Genomic DNA, 19186 nt, shown 5'->3' with positions numbered 1-19186 from the left:
AATGTAACACTAATATCCCTCCAAACAAAAGAATAAATATATAATTAAATTAACTAGCTATAATCTAGTCTTTCTGTAATGACATTACTATACTTACCTTTCTATCAAACCTTAATTATCAAATAAGGAAATTAAAATTCAGGTAATAAAAACCCTCCAAACAATGTTTGATTAACTAAATGTTAATATGACTTAATTAGTTTTGATAAATTTATCATACTATTATATATATTTTGATAAATTTCACATGTTAGATTTTTTTTTTTTAATTCTTGTGATCAGTATTTAATAGGACAATTTTAGAAGTACAAGTAAATCCATATCCAACCATCAATTTATGAGATTTTTTATTGTACCAAATTTAATAATATATTTTTTAATAAATCTGCTATTTTAGCCGCCCCAAATTTAATAATATATTTGATTATAGCATTCATGGTCATCTCGTGTGCTTGGGCTTTGCCATATATGTATATATGATTCATTATTATCAATAAAATATTCAGATATTAGTCGATAATCACATTCAACTCGACTGGAATATTTGACTTCGCACGTGAATTATTAAAAATACAATTAATGAATAATTAAAGCCTGGAGATCGATCTGCTTAGCTGTCGATCGATATACAGATGACGTTGCAGCAAACATGTAATCTTTTAGTGACTTAATTTGGTGGACTTGTTCAGCATTACAATATTATTTAAGGGTGGAAAAGTAAATAGGCAGGGAGATGGTAGGAGCCTCATATATAGTGATGGAGTCAATCATTGTGGTGGTTCGAGGGCCACTTCCATGTTTAGGTTAGGACCACCCGATGCGCGAGACGAAAGGGTTCATGAATGACTTGTGCACCGACGCTTCTTTGATCTAGTCATTTGGAATTAGGGTCGTAAATAAGATGAGTTGAGTTGAGGTTTGGGATGTTCAAGCTTATTTGATAAAATAATCGAGCCGAACCGAGCCGAGCCGAACTTAAAATGAACCAAGCTTTTGAAATTAGTGCTCAAGTTTGGCTTGGTTTATTTTTTATGAGTTTGAGCTTGTTTAAAATTTGACTTGAGCTTGGTTCGTTTAGATGTTATCAAGCTCTCAATTCAAGCTTGGCTTGAGTTTGGTTCAAGTTTGGCTTGAGCTTGGTTCGTTTAGATGTTATCAAGTTCTTAATTCAAGCTTGTTTGATTGTTTGATTGGTTATTAAGATTGATAATTTAAATTTATTTATTTATTTTATTTTATTATTTATTTAGCATATTGAAAAGAATTTTATTAATAAATATGGTTCGTGAACATTGTTCACGAATATTAATGAACTGAACACATATGTGTTCAAGCTTGTTTATTTATCTTAATAAGCTATTAAGCTTGTTTGTTTAATTAATCTTATGTATATTGAATGAACATAAATAAACTCTTACCAAGCCGAACATTAAACTTGTTCACGAACACTTAGTTCATTTATAGTTCTATTTGGAATGATCATTCAAACGAAAATCATTATCGAAGAGTAATTATTTAAATGATTAATATGCTTTGAAAGGATGAGATTCGCAGAGTTTGACATCGGTGGATTGAGAAGGAAGGGATAGCACATTGGTACACTTAAACTAATGTTCATGAAAAAGTGCATTGACGTAATAATAATTATCATGTCATCTTGAAATCACAGTTTAAATTATGGAAATAATTTTTTAAAAAAATACAAGATTAAATTGTATATAATAGATATAATATAGTCTGATCATTTTCCAAGATCTCGTACTACTGAGAGTGAACCAGAGTTGTGTGCATTGGACTTCTTTTTATATATAAACTATAATGTTCATGAGAGACTCTTAGTTTATACAAATAATTTTTTTTGAAGAAAGATAATAACAATTTGATGAATCCATAGCATGAATTTCTTCTTAGGGTAATTGTTTTTTTTTTTTTTTTTGCTTTAGTTCTCTAAACTAAATTTTAATGAAAACTTAATTAAATATTTAAAATGAAAAAATACAATACATCCGGTTGTTTTTAGGCTCATGATGCTATTTCCTCTTCACACTCAATTTAGATAAGATTTAATTGATTACTAAAATATAATTGATAATTAAATTGACTAATGACTTTTGAAGAATATTATAAGTAACTTAAATACTAGCCTTTGCTAATAATTGATAAGTAAATATATTTTAACATGATTTCGTATTCAAAATCTAAATTTTCACACTAACTTAGATAAGACTTAATCAAATACTAATAATATAATTAATACATAGTCAAAATAATATATTTAATCAGATGAATTTACTCACACCGACTAACAATATTTACATGTAATGTTACTATAATAAGTCAGGTCAATTCCTAACCTATGTAAAATGCATCACATATACTGTGCTAAAAGATCATATTTGACAATTTTAGAGGATTCAAGTGAGAGTAATATCTATAATACAAAGTAAAAAATTTGACTAATGATATTTTAAAGATATTATAAGTAACTTAAATACTAGACTTTTGGTCTAATCTTACTATTTTATTAAAAATCTCTTCCCTTTACTAACTTTGGTGAAGCCTAAAATACATTTATGTTAATGTCTTTTTTTCTATTTATACTAAAAATAATTCTAAGGTTTATTAGTAATTTTACAAGCGAAACAATCAGTGATTTAGAATTCGAGACTCGGCTGCGATATATTATTATGAATTTTTCTCTTTATTAATTTTCTCTGGTTGTTTATATAAAAAAATATAGTTCTCTTTAGTCCCACATCTTAGAATTGATAATACTATGATCAAAGAAACTTCTATAAATATTTTAGGCCGATGATGTTAAAAAATATACTTTTCTTAGTTTTTTTTTACTAAGACAAGTATAATATTAAAATAAAATAATTTTTTGTATAGGGAAATCAGTTATAGTATTATTGTATGGGTCTGACGAATCTTATCCAAATAATTAATTCTTGATTTATAAGGATGACATTAAAAAATTCAAATAATTCGGATTTACAATCACACTAGTACATGGAAGTGTATTATTTCCCGTTCAAAAATTTAAATTTATGTTATTTTTCATATTTAATATGTGATGCCAATCAATTTACATATCGGTATCTTTACTTTTTATATTTAGTTAATGTTTTTTTGTAAAAATTTAATTATGTTAATATATATTGTATAAATTCTATTAATAAGCATGTACTATTTGTCAAAACTCGGTCCTTTTATATATAAAAAAAGGATCATGAGGATTTAAAGAAAAAAAAGAGGAGGAGAAGATAAATTTTAAGACAATTTTTTAATTCCCATGAAACGTCAAAAGGACAAGGACACTTTACATTACTATGCTTGTATTCAACTTTGAAAACTATCTAAAACACCCCTCTAATTTATATATATATATCTATATCTATATATATATCAAAAAAGTATATTTATTTTGTAAAATATCTTTTTTTTTTGTAAAAAATAATAAAATGTAAAAAATCTTAAGAAAATTGTATGAACTCACGGTGGAGCTCACAATCACCACAAAATCACATCCAAGCGTGATTGCTCGTGGTCTTCAAGTTTTCTTGAGGTGTTTTTTTAATATATATATTTTCCAAAGAGGGGGAAGGAGTATTTTAGAAAGTTAGATGGTGTTTTGGATAATTTTCAAAGTTAGATACCCGAAATGCTAACTTGTCGAAAGGACAATAATTAAGCAGGAAACAGACGCGGCGCGCGACTGTTCTACCGGGCGACGCCGCCAATAAATTTAGGCACCAACAACAGCTGACACCAGAGCAGAGCAGGAAACGCAATTCACTCCATCACCGTCAATTTTGTTCGCCGAGAGAATCCGCTCCGTGAAAAAAAAAACAGTGAAAGTTTTGGAAGATGACGCCAAATCCACCGTTCCACGGAGTTAACCCAACCCCGGTCGCTTCAACCAGGGTTGGCGACGGCAACGCGCCGAGCCTTTAAAAGGCCTCCGGGAGCGCTCACCTTCTTCCCATCCCCATTCCCTTCCTTGATCCTCCTGCTCATTTAATATTCAGCTTGTGTGGTATGCTCTTTAGTTTAGGTACTCGTTTTCTTTCTTTCTTTCTTCTTTTTGTTCATGGTAACTTGAGATTATTGAGGAGGAGGAAGAAGGGAGCATGGTTCCTGCTTGTTTTTAGCAGCGGCTTCATGAACGTCTCAGAGAATTAATTAATCTAAAGAACGGATTTTTTTTTTGAGTAAAAATTCGATTTTTGTGTTTGCAGCGGGTTGAGAATCGAGGGTGATGGCGGAGAACGGCGAGTTCAGCTTTTCCAGCGGCGGGATGAAGAAGGCTGCGGCGGCGGCGGCGTTCTCCAATGGGCTGCCGAAGATCCAGACGCACGGGAGGGAGAAATCGGAGAACGGGATCTGCCACGACGACAGCGGGCCGCCGGTGAAGGCGAAGACGATCGACGAACTGCACTCCCTGCAGAAGAAGCGGTCGGCGCCGACCACCCCCATCAAGGACGGCGCGCAGCAGGGCAACGCTGCCTTCGCCACCATCTCAGAGGAGGAGCGCCAGAAGCTCCAGCTCCAATCTATCAGGTCAATCTTTAATCTCCAAACAAACATCTCTTTCTCAATAATAAAAAAAAAGGGGGAAATAATTTTTGAGAAGAAGGAAACAATTTTTGAAAAGAAGAAGGTGTCCAATCTTTCTCCCGCGTTTCTTGTAATGAAATCGTGCTGTGCGCAGTGATTCGTTGGCGTCGCTGACGAGGGAGACAGGGCCGAAGGTGGTAAGGGGCGATCCGGCCAGGAAGGCGGAGGCGACCAAGGTCGCCGCCGAGCACCACCACTACTTGACGCCGACCATCAGCGTCAGCGACAGCGCCCTCAAGTTTACCCATGTCCTCTACAACCTCTCCCCGGCCGGTATATGCTCTCTTCTCCTCTTCATCACTCAAATAATCACATTTCATTCTCATTGAAAGAATCACGAATTCCTTGTAGAACTGTACGAGCAAGCCATAAAACATGAACATGGATCATTCATAACATCGACCGGAGCCTTGGCTACCTTGTCCGGCGCGAAGACTGGCCGTTCGCCGAGGGACAAGCGCGTCGTCAAGGATGAAACCACTGCCGATGAGCTTTGGTGGGGAAAGTAAGTCCACACAACTAATTCATGATCCTTCCTTCCATTGATGGTTCCTTCTCAAAATGTATGTGCACTATTCACGCAGAGGCTCGCCGAACATTGAGATGGATGAGCACACCTTCCTGGTGAACAGGGAGAGGGCTGTCGATTACCTCAACTCTTTGGATAAGGTACACATGCACATCAAGTGTTTGATGTAATTCCTCATAGATCCTAATATGTCATCTGAATGATACAAGGTATTTGTGAATGACCAATTCCTCAACTGGGATCCCGAGCATCGAATCAAAGTTCGAATTGTCTCTGCAAGAGCCTATCATTCCTTGTTCATGCACAACATGTAAGTGAAAAATACTACTAATAAGAATGCTAAAGATGCTCTTCAATTCTACAGTTCGACAGTTATCCAGATAAGTCATCTTCGCGTTGGTTCTGTTGATCTCTAGTAGTGAATCATAGTTGTGTTAGTAGCAGGCTGGATCATACATATGCATATATTAGTGTTAGCGAGCTAACTAGCTCCTCTTTCTCTCCTTAATGCCAAGGGAAAACATGTAAACTAGAAGAAGAAAAACTCTCTTTTGCATGAAATAATTGGATGGATCGCAGGTGCATCCGTCCTACGCCTGAAGAACTGGAGGATTTTGGTACTCCGGACTTCACAATTTACAATGCTGGCCAGTTTCCATGTAATCGATACACACACTACATGACTACCTCCACCAGCATTGATCTTAATCTTGATAGGAAAGAAATGGTCATCCTTGGCACACAATATGCCGGGGAGATGAAGAAGGGTTTGTTCGGTGTGATGCACTATCTAATGCCTAAAAGAAACATTCTCTCCCTGCACTCTGGCAGCAATATGGGCAAAGATGGTGATGTTGCCCTCTTCTTTGGACTATCAGGTAAGTGTTGGTCGGACGAGATTCTGGCGCATCACCTGCCCATTGCATGGTTACTATACTGCCCTTTGCAACTTAACTAGAAGCATTCCATGTGTAAATGTGTAGAATTATGTTACACTGCAGTGCTTTCGCCATATGGCTTCTTTGTTCTTATGACTTTTGCTTTGTTGTTTTAGGTACAGGGAAAACTACTCTGTCTACAGACCATAACAGGCTTCTTATCGGCGATGATGAGCACTGCTGGAGTGAAAATGGTATTTCAAACATTGAAGGAGGTTGCTATGCAAAATGTATTGGCCTATCAAAGGAGAAGGAACCTGACATTTGGAATGCCATCAAATTTGGAACCGGCAAGTGCCCTATCAAACTCGACATGCACTTTGAACTGGAATCATTCATATTTTTTTGTCCTAATGTTTGCAAATTTCTTGCAGTGTTGGAAAACATCGTGTTCGATGAACACACTAGGGAAGTAGACTACTCTGATAACTCTGTCACAGGTGATTAACTAGATGAAACAAACTTCTTGAGTGAATTGGTATTGTGTGAAAGGGAATCTGGTTCAATGGAATTGTTGATGTTGCAGAGAACACTCGAGCTTCATATCCAATTGAGTATATTCCTAATGCGAAGATACCGTGTGTTGGTCCGCACCCGAAGAATGTCATCCTCTTGGCGTGTGATGCTTTTGGCGTGCTTCCGCCAGTTAGCAAACTTACTTTACCGCAAACAATGTATCACTTCATCAGCGGTTACACTGCTCTGGTGCATAGTCCATTGCTTTGCTACTCTATAGTTGCTGCTTAATCAATATGTTCAAGGATGTTCACCAATCTTAAAATAAAAAATAGGTGGCTGGCACGGAGGAAGGTGTTAAGGAGCCTCAGGCGACGTTCTCTGCTTGCTTTGGGGCAGCGTTCATCATGCTTCACCCTACTGAGTATGCAGCTATGCTGGCCGAAAAAATGCAGAAGCATGGTGCCACAGGATGGCTTGTGAACACCGGTTGGTCTGGCGGAAGGTAAACGCTCACAATCAAATGATATCTGATAGCTAAAACCTTGAATAGGAGAAGGAACATAACCTTAGCAATTCATTTTGATCGCATCATTTCAGGTATGGTGTCGGAAAGCGCATTAAGCTGGGATACACAAGGAAGATTATCGATGCCATACACTCAGGAAGCCTTCTGAATGCAAACTACAAAAAGACCGAAGTGTTTGGTTTGGAAATACCTACTGAGATCGAAGGTGTGCCTTCTGAGATTCTTGATCCAATTAACACTGTAAGTACCAAACCAGTAGCTCAAGAGATATCCCATGCTGAACAACCATATGTTTGTGCCTTGCATTCTTCATCTGTTTCCTTTGGTTTGTAGTGGGCAGAGAAGGAAGACTACGAGGTGACTTTGCTCAAGTTGGCCGGCCTTTTCAGGAAGAACTTTGAGGTGTTTGCCAACTATAAGATTGGTCAGGATGGCAAGCTGACTGAGGAAATCCTTGCTGCAGGGCCAAACTTCTGAGCCATGGTGAAAAAAAAGAAGGAAATTAGATAAATAAAGAGGTAGTTTGTGTGGAAGAGTTAAAGCTTAGATGACCTCAGTTATGTAGAAGAACATACTTCATGGTAGTCAGTCGTGTGTTTTTCCCTTCTCTTTTACCCTTCTGGACTATGTGATCTTATCTCATGTTACTACAAGCCATCTAGAGCATAATGAAATATGATCTTAAGTTTATTTGTTCGACTTAAGTTGTAGTTGTTCGCCGACCATTAACACATGTAGATTGCTGGATCAGACACGCATTTTGTGATTGTATAGCTTGTGCTTTCTTTGTGTGATTGGAAAACCAAATGCCATCTTTGAGAATTGTTGCACATATGCCAGGAAACAAAGAAACTTATAAGTACAGAGAATAAAAAGAAGAATAACTTCAGAAAAGAAATACACAGAAGAAAAAGAAAACTGAAGAAGAAGCAGCCTCGGCAGCTTATGATTTAATATATATGAAAAAGCAATAACTTGATAACTTGAAAAAAAAATAACAGAGAAGAAGAAACAATCCTTAAAAAGCAGAGTACTAGGCGAAGAAGGAGATGCAGAAATATATATATATATATATATATATATATTCTACTGAGTTGACCAGTTAGAGTCAACCAACCAATCTCCCAAAGTTGATCTGCTAGAACTGACCGATAAGTCTTTCAAGGTCGGCCTGCTATAGCAGACGGACTGACCAATCTCCCAAGGTCGATCCATCAGAGCCGACCGACTAGTCTTCCAAGATTAACCTACTAGTCTTCCCGTCCGCGCTGACCAGCTAGAGCTGACCACCCCTTGTGGGTTGTCAGAACATGTGGACTGTAAGAACACATAGGTTGCCCAAATATGTGAAATAGTATGAGTGACAAAGCGTGATTCCCACAACATATACACAATACAAGATATAGGGAACATTAACCCTCTAACATATAGAACGTGACATATTCTTTATTATAAATATAGTATCTACTTAATAACAAATGAGTAATGGAGTGTTGAATTTGTGTGGATGAAAAATATACCTGCACTTGCAGGGAGGGAGGTTTTATAACATTTTGTAATCTCCACATTAATTAAATGTTATATTTATAATAAAAAATATGTCATGATAGTAAAAGGTGGAATCCACCACCCCAGTGGCGCCACACGGTCGACCCCACGACTATATGTGAGAAGGTAAATCGGGAAACTGTAGTTGGTCAGTGCGGAGGAGGGTTTTTTTTCCTTGACTTTGTCGAGATTCGAACCCTTGCCTTATGGTAGCAAGTGAGTTGGGTAGTGCGGAGTAGAGTTGCTACCATAAGGTAAGGGTTCTAATCTCAACAAAGTCGAGGAAAAAAACCCTTCCTTCGCACTGGCCAACTACATCTTTCCGATTTATCTCCTCACAGATGGTCATAGGGCTGATTGTATGGAGTCGCTGGGGTGACGAATTTCACCTTTTGCTACCGTGACATATTCTTTATTGTAAATATAACATTTAATTAATGTGGGGTTACAAAATGTTATAAAACCTCTCTCTATGCCGGCGCAGGTATATTTTTCATCCACACAAACTCAACACTCCATTACTCATTTATCATTTTCTCCTCTCTTGCATTAACTCGAGCGTCGGAGTGACTGTGCTAGGAACCACCTGACCTGCTTACTGATTTTCTTTTTTCTCCCTTTCTTCGTGTGCTCATAGGCATTTCCTATTCAAGATGTTTTTCTAGCCAACCTCCAGACTAACTCACTGGCATTCCAGACCTCACTTATATATATATATATATAACCTTACACAACTAATCCTACAACGTTGGATGACATCTAATATAGATGCTTTGATGCGGCCAAAACTAATTTTTTATTTTTCTCTCTCTCTAATTCTCTTATCTCTCCTGTAGGCAAGTAACTTTTTTTTTTCTCTCCTGCATGCAATATGGTATTGGTTTGTACAAACCAGTACCAAGTTAGTGCTAGTTTCTACAAACCAGTACTAATACTGGTTTCTACAAACCAACACCAATATTTATTTCAAATCAGAACCAGTGCTGGTTTTAAACCAACACCAGGTTGGTACTGGTTTTTAAATATGAGCACCAACGTTGGTGCAAATCTTGAAAGACCAGCACCAACAGTGGTGCTAACCAAACCATTGTTGGTGGTGATTTGCACAAATCATTATTGGTGTTGGTTTGCGTAAACTAGCACCAACAGTGGTGCTTGTTTGTGCAAATCAACACCAACGTGTTGGTGCCGGTCTTTAAAGACCATCACGTTGAACTGATCTTTAAATATCAGCTCCACCTTGGTGCTGATTTGTAAAAATTAGCACCACCATGCATACAGGAGAAAGACTTGCATGCAGGGGAGAGACGAGAATTTCATACATATGAGAGAAGAAAAAAAAATATTTTTAGCCACGTCAAAATATCTACATTGGATGTCGCCCATTGTTGTGCAGAGTATCATTCTATATATATATATATACCGTCCCTTGCGGAACAATCCGCGATTCCTTTTTTTTTTTTTAATTTTTGGCCGGAGCACCTGAATTAAATCCAAGCACCCTGACTCTATTTTTTAAAATTTTTAAAAATAAAAAATTTCTTTAAACATCATAAATATAAATATTATACCCCGTGAGCTTCTGAAGTTATTTATCTTGAACGCTATAATCCAAGAAACAAGCTTGAACCATAGAGGAAAATTTTATTAATTTAAACCCATTATAACCTAACCCCTAAATTCTAAAATATTCAACCCTAAATACATATAATATACTTTGTGAGCATCTAAAATTTTTAATCTTGAACACTATAACCCAAGAGGAAAACATGAATCCTAGAAAAAAATTCTTATTGACTCAAACCCGTTATAACCAAACTCCTAAATCCTAAAATTTTGAACTCTAAATACATATAATATATCTCAAAATAAAATAAAAAAATTACTAATGAGTACAGGTGCCTAGATTCATTCCAGGCACATGAACCATGTCATTCCAGGCGCCCTGAGTCCAGTCCGGACTAGTTCGCAGGTAAAGATCTGTAGCATATCAAAATATATCCTGGGTGATCCGCGTGGGCAACACACTTGGGCAACGTGCATAGACGACGCATGTGGATGCCTCCATTCAAAGCTCGTCGCCCATATATATATATATATAATTTTGATGAAGCCCAAAATGAAATTATCTCAATGTCATTTTTTTATAAAAAAATAATTTTAAAATTTATTAATAATTTTTTATAATTTTTTTATATAAAAAATATATATTGTCATAAGTTTTCTTTATCCTATATTTAGGATTAACAAAATTTTTTATAAATACCTTAAGTCAAAAACATATCTTTTCTGTCTTTTGGTATGATCAAAAGTGTATATTATATGTTATTATCAATTTAATATTTAATTAAAAAATTAAATTAAATTTTTATTAAGGAGAGTCGAGCACTGCACTGTATGGATGTGGCGCATCCTTACCCGAGTCTAATTTATGAGTCCGGGTCACCGTCGTGTGCCGTGGCTGCTCGACCAAAGTGCTCCGCCACGCACTCGCTCCTCGTGCCCAATCGATGACCGTCGCCGGAGGCCAATCACGACTCATTTTCATTGAGTGATTGCCGTCGGCGCCCCAATCCTCTTCAACAGGGATCTTGCAGGAGGCAGAAAGATGGGGATCCGAATAACCTCGGGCGCGCCGACCGACGGCACGACCAGAGAGGCGATCCCGCCAGACTCCTCAGCGTCAACGAAGACTCTCGGAAAAGCAACGCAGCGGATCTTGCATAATCGGGCACAGCCATCGCCGCTTAATGTTGCTAATATCGAAGGAAAGGCGCTCGAAGCTTCGACTCCGCCAAGAGTTCGCCGATCAATCCCGGAGACAGATCAAAGAGCCCCAAGATTGCGGCCGGTGGAGTACCTGCCGATCGAGCGGCCGCAGACAAGCACGACAAATCTGTATTCAGACTTATATACAGGGCAGAAAGGGAAGGTGGTATTTTTCTTTTATTTATTCTTTAAACTATATTTATTATTTCTTTTAAAGATACTTTCGAACGAATTAAAAAAATAGCTCTGGATGGAATAAGATGAAAAATATCATAGAATGCTGTTTTATTTATTTATTTTTAAATGGAATATTATTTTAATAAAAACAAAAATTAGGGGTGTCTTTTTCGGTAACAAAATTATTTCGGGTTAAATCAATTAAAGTCAAATCGATTTATACTAAAAATATTTTATAATCAATAACTCGAAATAATATTAATTTCAATAAAAATATAGCAGACTAAACTGCAAAAATAAAATGTATTAGCAATATGATATCAGGAAGCATCCGTGCGATTATCATCATCGACTTTCCGCCAATCTCAAAGCATCTGTTCTCGTGCTTCGTAGCCGTATTGCCCCCGCCGGGTGTTGTCTTGCCGCTTCTTGTACACGACAGCCGCCGCCGCCAGCAACGCCGCTCCAATGATCACCCCCAGCGCCGTCGCCGCTTTTTTCCCGGCGGTCATCCCTCCTCCGCCTCCGCTCTCGTTGGGCTCTTCCCTCGCCTCGGAACGCATGTCCTGCTCCTCGACGCCGGATGACGGCGGTGTGGGAGCAGGGGAGGGCGGCGTCTCCGGCGGAGGAGCCGGCGGGGAGAGATGGTTCTGGGGGGACGGGGAGGGAGACGGGGAGAGATAGCCCGGCGGAGGGGCGGGAGGGGATAGATATGCTCCGTCGGCGACCGAAAAGGGCGAGGGCGAGGGTGAGGGCGAGGGCGGGTTCGAGGAGAGGGAATGGTCGGCGGCGGAGAGGAGGGCGACGACGAGGACGAGAGAACGGAACCGTGGTGTTTCCATGAGAGAGCGAGAGATCCCAAGTAAACGCAGGGTGCGTCGTTCTTGGCTCTACTTGTAGACTCTGTTTCGTCGGAGTGTTATCACGTGCCATGCAGGTCACTTGCATGGGAATGCAAATGGACGGTGGGGATAACATCACACTCCGATTTCAAGTTCTGAGTCTGTTGCCTGTATTGGACAGGATTCGGCGGGTCACGCGGAGAAGGACGAACGGGAGCTCCGCCATGTTCACGCGATGGGCGGGTGAGCACGTGGAAGATGGCGTTGGGATCTTGTGCAAGGTGAAGGCGAGGATATCGAGAACTTTTTTCGCGTCAAGTAATAAATTTGTCTATTTCTTTATTTGAGATGGTCAACTTCTTCGATTTCCCAAGAAGAACTTTCTAATATTCATCGAACAATGAAAATAAGATTCTCTTGTAATGATATTCTACGCGTGATGCAGGGTTTAGGTTCGTTCATCCTTATTCATCTGAGCAGCCGATGAGAATTTTTATAGGGCCAGAATCATCGTCTCAATTAAGTTGATATATGCACAACAATTAAAATAGCCAATTAATTCTGATGTAATCGATTCGATTCTATAAAAAAAATTTTATCGATCATCAAAATAAATTTATAATAAATGACTATAAAAATTTTTCAACGATCATCAAAATAAATTTATAATAAATGACTAATCAGCTTAGTATTTTTAAATTAATTATCTATTAAAAAAATTATTCGTTAATTAATTGAAGGTAAGATTCAATTCTGATAAATGTGAGAAATTTAAAAAACGTCCTGCCAATGTATCATGGCCGAAGGGCGACTAAATCATGAATGAACAAATTATTGTAGACGGGATACAAACGATGTACAACATGATCAATCTGGAAACTCAATGAATAATAGACTCCATGAATAAGGAGATTACGGAACACAAAGCAACAACTGATATCTGGAGTTTCCAAGGATTACGATTCCCAGTACAGCGTTTGCTTCTATTTCTCATCATCACAAGCTTCAGATTCAATTTAAAAGCAATTTTGAGGAAGTTCATGACTTAGTGGGAATAGTAGTCTCCTCGGGCGATGCGGTAGTTGAGGTATACGGTATTATCACATAAGATTTGGGAGTCAAAATTCAGCGCACCCGAGCATATCTTTCCCTATACTTTGACCACCTACACTAATGGCTAGTAACTATTGGATCGATGAGTTTCGCTAGAAGGGGATGAATAGCGATTTAAAATTTTCATAGGGTGAGCACGCAGCGGAAAAATCGAAAGCAGAAAGAATGACACAAGTAATTTTTACTTGGTTTGAAGCCTTCGGTGTCTCCTACTCCAAGGCCCGCACTCGTTGAGTAATTTCGTTGGGCAATCATTAATAATTCGAAAGGATGTTACAAAATGAAGTACAAGAATTATTATAAACGAAAAACCGACAATAATTAAAAAAGACAGAAAAATAAAACTTGTCGGAGAGTCTTCACAGCGTCGGGGGCGCCGGGGATTCTTACCTACCTCCTCCACTGTTGGCTAAGGGATGAGTTGGCGGAGGCGCCGGGGGTGAACGAATCATCTTTTGTCACATGACTTAGGGGGATAACTTATCCATATAAAAGTAAATTCAAACAAGTAGATCAAATTTCTAATTGATGTTGGAATTTAATTGGATGGTTTACGACATTAATCCAATAGTTGGGTCTAATTAGCTCAACGATGAGTCGTCGGCTTGAACCGGGGGAGTTCGATATGGTGATGTGGACCTTGTCTGACTCGTTTATATTCTCGACACACCCTTTTTCGATTATAGATGTATCCCTTCAGCTAATAGATCAACACACTCCTTTAGATATTGTCATTACTAACTTAATCTTGTCGATTGTTGAGTTATCCCTTCGGATATCGACACACCCCTTCGAGTAAATTATATTTATCCCTATGGATACAAGTGATCCTATATGAAATTGGGGAAGATGGCGCGTTCATTCTTTCTATCAAAATGTTAGCTGCAGCGAAATATAATAAAAACTTAAATGATAGAATACTCGTGGGATTTACTTGGTTCTCAACCAAGTACATCCAAGGCCTAATCACGGGAGGCACTCATCCACTAGTGATCTCCTTTCCAGAACATTTCAGAGGCAGAGAAACTCGTCTTACAAGTTGCGATATAAGTACAAATAATAATAAATTAAGTACAACTCGTAATAAACAAACCAAATAAAAGATGACGACCGATTTGGAAGTCCTGAGTGCAACGCGCCCCCCTGGAGCTTCCCCGGTCGCAGAGCTTCGCAGTGTAGCCTTCTGAGCACAGAGATAGAGAGTAGAATTGAAGAAGTTATCTTGAATGTTGAGCCTTCACTTCTTTTTATAGAGTTTAATCATATTCTTATCTGGATGAACTCATATATGGATCAAGCCTTATTTCTATCTATATTATCTGGCTTATTCTTATCCTCATCTAAATCATAAAGATAAACTAGATCTTTTATCACATCATCTTCCATGTCAATATTTCTGACAACTTTGCAATCTGGACCGAATCCAGTCGATTTACCGAACCACTGGTTAAGTCTACTATATCGGTTTGGGTTCAGTTTGACCTGAGTCAAGTCTAATTCACTCATTTGCATTTGTAACTATTTGTTTTGATTCCAGGTCCATGTCCCTACAAAATACAAACAAATAACCTAGCCTATATCTGTAAATTTACTTGACCTACTAGACTTACCTTTTGCTTGAAGGTCTCTCCTCCAAGTATACCACCTAAGGGTCAATCCCTTAGGATTAAGCCATACTCTTATAAGTCTACCTTACCTACTAGGCTTCATGCTTGGTCTGCATCCAAGAATTTACCACCTAAGGCATACTCCTTAGGATCTCCACTGCCTAACTTCACTCACTAGAACTGCTACCACTAGACTTCATTCACTGGGACTTTTACCGTCTAGTTTCACTCACTAGAGCCTAGCTTCACTTACTAGGATTTTACCCTCCTGACTTCACTCACCAGGGCTTAGCTTCACTCACTAGAGCTTCCATTATCTGGTTTCATTCATTAGAACTTCCTCTTACCTAACCTCCAGTTAGGACTAGTCACTCAGTAGATTTTTTACTTGCCTAATCTCTAGTTAAGACTTATCCTTACTGATCCTGTCCGAACCAGAAGTCAACAGACGCTGGGCACGTGGCGCTCTCCGACTCGCTGATGTAGATCTCCGCTGATGTAGATCTCCAACTGGTGGCGCGATGCTCCGGCTAACCTGCACAGAAGTCGGGCCAGGAAGGGGATTCCCGGCGGTGACCCTCCGACGCTCAAGTCAGGTAAATTACGATGAACAAAGTGGCTCCCAAAGTCTCAGAATACCTCCCAAAAACTCTCTTTCTCCGGCGAAGTCTGAGGCTCTTTATATAGAGCTGTGAAGGGTTTGGGCACGTGTACCAAGGTGCATACGTGTCCTCTGTCCTTTCCTAGGTATGCGGCTGTCAGAAAGCTTACCTGACCCATATCGCTACAGTCAAAGCATGCCCTTGATGGGACAGCAGAATCCCCTGTCACAAGATTTGGAGCATGGCACACACGTGAAACCTACCGGTTGTCAGAGAAAGAAGTCCCTTGTCCTTTTCACTTGCTCCAAACTTGTCGTCCGGGCGGACAGCTCCCTCAACATCCGGCCGGACATCCGCAGTGGTTTACTTGTGCTTTGTGGAGACTAATAAACAGGGGTGCTTTATGACTTTGGTCAGTCAAAAGGTCAGCTCGGTCCATGACCTTTTGAACTGAGCGTCGGAACCCCGATTTGATAGGGTGCCTTCCAACCATAAGTGCGAGCCGGCCGGCAATCCGGTCGGACCGGCCGTCTACGGCCGTCCGTCCGGTCGGACCACACTCTCCCCCGGATGGGCGGCTGCTCCGGTGACTTCCCCTTGGCGTTGACTTTGCAGGGGGGCCCGCTCTTACTACCGGATCACTTGCCTCCCCTTCAAGTCTAGTCGAAGGAGGCGAATAGTCCGACTGACTGGACTGTGAGTCTAGCCGAACGGCTCCTCCATGCTGATACTCTCCGCCCGGTCAGCCGCAGAGATATCCTTGAATGAATCAATGATGGCCTTCACCGGATCACTTCGCGTTCTGCGCCAATCTTTGACATCAAGGTTGATCATACCTTCATTAAATGCTCCGAATGATTGACTGCCACGTGGAGCAATGCCATCAGAGTACGGAGGCGGTGGCATGATATTTTGATGTGATCGAAGCAATTCGAAATAAACGGCTAGATGCATGCTTTGATTCCCGTGACCTGGATCCGACGGTGGAGGCCGCCCGGCCCTCACCCTATAAATTCTTCGTTTCCTTCTCATCTTCACTCGCCTCCGTTACCTCTACTGTTGCCCTCTGCGCTTTGGAGCTCCGGCGATCTTGTTTCTGCCCTCTGACACTCTTCGACGCCTTTCCTCGATCCCTCTCCCCTCAGTAAGGTTTTAGATCTTTCCTTCTTCCTTTCCGGTATCTAATTCGCATTTCTTCCCCTAGCTCCAGTCTTTGAAACTCCTGTTCTTCGTCTTTGAAACTTCTTTTTTGATTTCTTCTGTCCGGATCATGGCCAGTTCTTCTCATCCCGAAGAACAATCCCTAGGCCCATGGTATACTACCATGCGGTCCCGTTTCGAACAACGGGATTTTGATATTTTGGCTGACAATTTCGAAATCCCCGAGGATTTCGAAGTTCGCCTAGCTGGTCCCGCCGCTCGGCCACACAGACCGCCGCGCGGCGGTTTCTGTGTCTTTCGCGATCAATTTACCGCCGGTCTGCGGTTCCCCGTACATCCTTTTATAGTAGACGTCTGTAATTATTTTGGCGTGCCGCTCGGAAGTTTAGTATCAAATACCTTCCGTCTCCTCTGCGGTGTTGTCGTTTTGTTTAAGATTCACAACATTCCCCTCCGACCGGAGGTCTTCTTTTATTTCTATTACCCTAAGCAAGCCGAGCCGGGCACCTTTATGTTCCAAGCTCGGCCCGGTCTGGTCTTCTTCAATAAACTACCGACTTCAAATAAACATTGGAAGGACTATTATTTCTACCTCCGCATGCCCAGTCAGCCAAACTTTCCTACCCAGTGGCAGGTCAGTCTACCTTCTACTCCCGAGCTGAAGAAATTCAAGACCCGACCGGATTATCTTCACGCCGCCAATGTACTAGCCGGTCTGCGGCTTGACATCAACAAACTTCTTCACGAGGGAGTGATGTACATTTTTGGGCTGAGTCCTATACGGACCCCACTTCCAACCGGCTTCGGTAAGAATTTTGCTTGAGCATTTGCTTTAATTGCTAACTGATTTCTTCTTCTTTTCATGCAGCTGACATCGTCATGGACTCGGTGATGGCCGGCGTTCTGAAGAGAAAGGCAGCGGCGCTGGAGGCCACGACGGCCAAGGAAATGGAGGCGCGGGGTATTCAGCCGGTCGGTTCTCAAGAAGGAGAGAGCGGCACCCAGGCTGAATCGGCCGCTCAGGCCTCTCAACATCAGGTGGCCAGCGGAGCTACCCCCTCCAGGGAACCAACGACCCCCGAGGAAGGGTCCGTTCGGGAGGAGGAACAGCCACTGCATGCGCTCGGCTACCTCCGCGGTCCAACCCTCCGACCGGGCTGCCGCGACGGCTAGAGGCAAGGCGCCTGTGCCCGAGACCATTTCGTCCGACCGGACGCCTTCTGACTGGGACGAGCTGACTGCTCCGGTTGAGGCCACTCCGGTCGACACTCTCCCCCCTGCTCGCCGTTCAGTCCAACGCTCGACCATCCATTCGCGGTTTTCTGCGCCAGCTTCTGATCCCGGTCGGGCGATCCCTGGTCACGGCCGCACAATACGGGTTACTCTTCATCTTCCAACTGAAGAGTTACTACCAGAAGCCGACCGGCCAACCGTGCCCGAGCACACCATTACTTTGAAAGGGCCCCTCGCCGAGATGTGGGCCGACGCTCGGGCGCGCGTAGCAATGATCCCCCTCCGGAACTTAGCCAACAGCCACATGCAAGCGGCTACGGGGGTAAGTTTGTTGTTTTTTTATTTTTTGAAGTTTTGCCTGAATATTTCCGCTCGGCTTTTAACAACTGCGCCTTCTTGATTCAGAGATGGGTGGAAGAGATAGCAGTTTCCAGCCGCCTCGCTATGGCGGACGAGGAGATAAGGCAACTGTAGGCGGCAGGCGGTCCGAGCGGTTCCCAAGGCCCTTCCTACTCCGAGCTGCAAAAAGAGCTGAAGAAAGCTCAAACTTTGCTGGCTGCTGAGCAGAAGAAAACAGCTGACCAGGCCCATGCCCTAGCCGAGTCCGAGCGACAAGTCAAGTCGCTTGACACAAAGATAACTCTGGCCACCACTCGGAAGAACATAGCCATCTCCGATCTGGAGAAGAAAAACGTGGAGGCCCGGGGCCTGGAGCTGAAGATAAAGGAGCTGACGGAGCAGCTCGACCGGGAGAAGACAGGCCGCTCGACCGATGCGGAGAAGATTGAACATCTGAATGAGGCCCTCACAAGCTCCCAGGCTACCTTCAAAGAATACCAGGATGCCGAGCCGAGTCGAGTTGCCGCTCTCCGACAAAGCCATATCCGATCGCCCGAGTTCTCGGAGAAAATTTACGAGCGGATGTACTCAGCTTTCGACTTGGCCATTACGGCCACTATGACCTATCTGAAGTCGAAGGACCTTCTTCCGGAGTCCACCAATATTCCAGCCGTCGATCAGGTGGAGCTCCTGAGCAACATTCCGAGGGACCTCTACGACTAC

At 41.2% G+C, this 19186-nt stretch overlaps 2 protein-coding genes across 2 annotated transcripts; one reads left to right on the top strand and one right to left on the bottom strand.

Moving 5' to 3' along the window:
* The first annotated feature begins 3916 nt into the window (after nt 1-3916).
* Nucleotides 3917-7762, top strand: LOC121971950 (phosphoenolpyruvate carboxykinase (ATP) 1-like). Its single transcript, XM_042523491.1, has 13 exons — nt 3917-4057; nt 4242-4563; nt 4715-4893; nt 4972-5125; nt 5205-5289; nt 5359-5459; nt 5729-6027; nt 6204-6377; nt 6462-6527; nt 6614-6792; nt 6879-7048; nt 7144-7312; nt 7406-7762. The coding sequence occupies exons 2-13, from the start codon at nt 4262-4264 to the stop codon at nt 7547-7549; spliced, it is 2022 nt and encodes a 673-aa protein (XP_042379425.1). The 5' UTR covers nt 3917-4057; nt 4242-4261; the 3' UTR covers nt 7550-7762.
* Nucleotides 7763-11931: 4169 nt separating this feature from the next.
* LOC121972991 (basic proline-rich protein-like) lies at nt 11932-12408 on the bottom strand. Its single transcript, XM_042524594.1, has one exon. It carries the CDS (start codon nt 12406-12408, stop codon nt 11932-11934), a length of 477 nt encoding a protein of 158 aa, XP_042380528.1.
* Between the last annotated feature and the right edge of the window lie 6778 nt (nt 12409-19186).

Source organism: Zingiber officinale, chromosome 4A, assembly GCF_018446385.1.
Source record: "Zingiber officinale cultivar Zhangliang chromosome 4A, Zo_v1.1, whole genome shotgun sequence".
In the NCBI taxonomy this organism is placed as follows: Eukaryota; Viridiplantae; Streptophyta; class Magnoliopsida; order Zingiberales; family Zingiberaceae; genus Zingiber; species Zingiber officinale.
Note: the sequence above shows the minus strand (reverse complement) of the source record. Positions and strands in the feature narration are given on the sequence as shown.

Excerpts from the sequence above, each read along its gene's own strand:
- LOC121971950 (XM_042523491.1), top strand. The coding sequence starts at position 4,262 with ATGGCGGAGAACGGCGAGTTCAGCTTTTCCAGCGGCGGGATGAAGAAG. Across the intron at positions 4,564-4,714 it reads CTCCAGCTCCAATCTATCAG|TGATTCGTTGGCGTCGCTGA; the intron begins GTCAATCTTTAA and ends TGCTGTGCGCAG. Across the intron at positions 5,290-5,358 it reads ACCTCAACTCTTTGGATAAG|GTATTTGTGAATGACCAATT; the intron begins GTACACATGCAC and ends GAATGATACAAG.
- LOC121972991 (XM_042524594.1), bottom strand. The coding sequence starts at position 12,408 with ATGGAAACACCACGGTTCCGTTCTCTCGTCCTCGTCGTCGCCCTCCTC.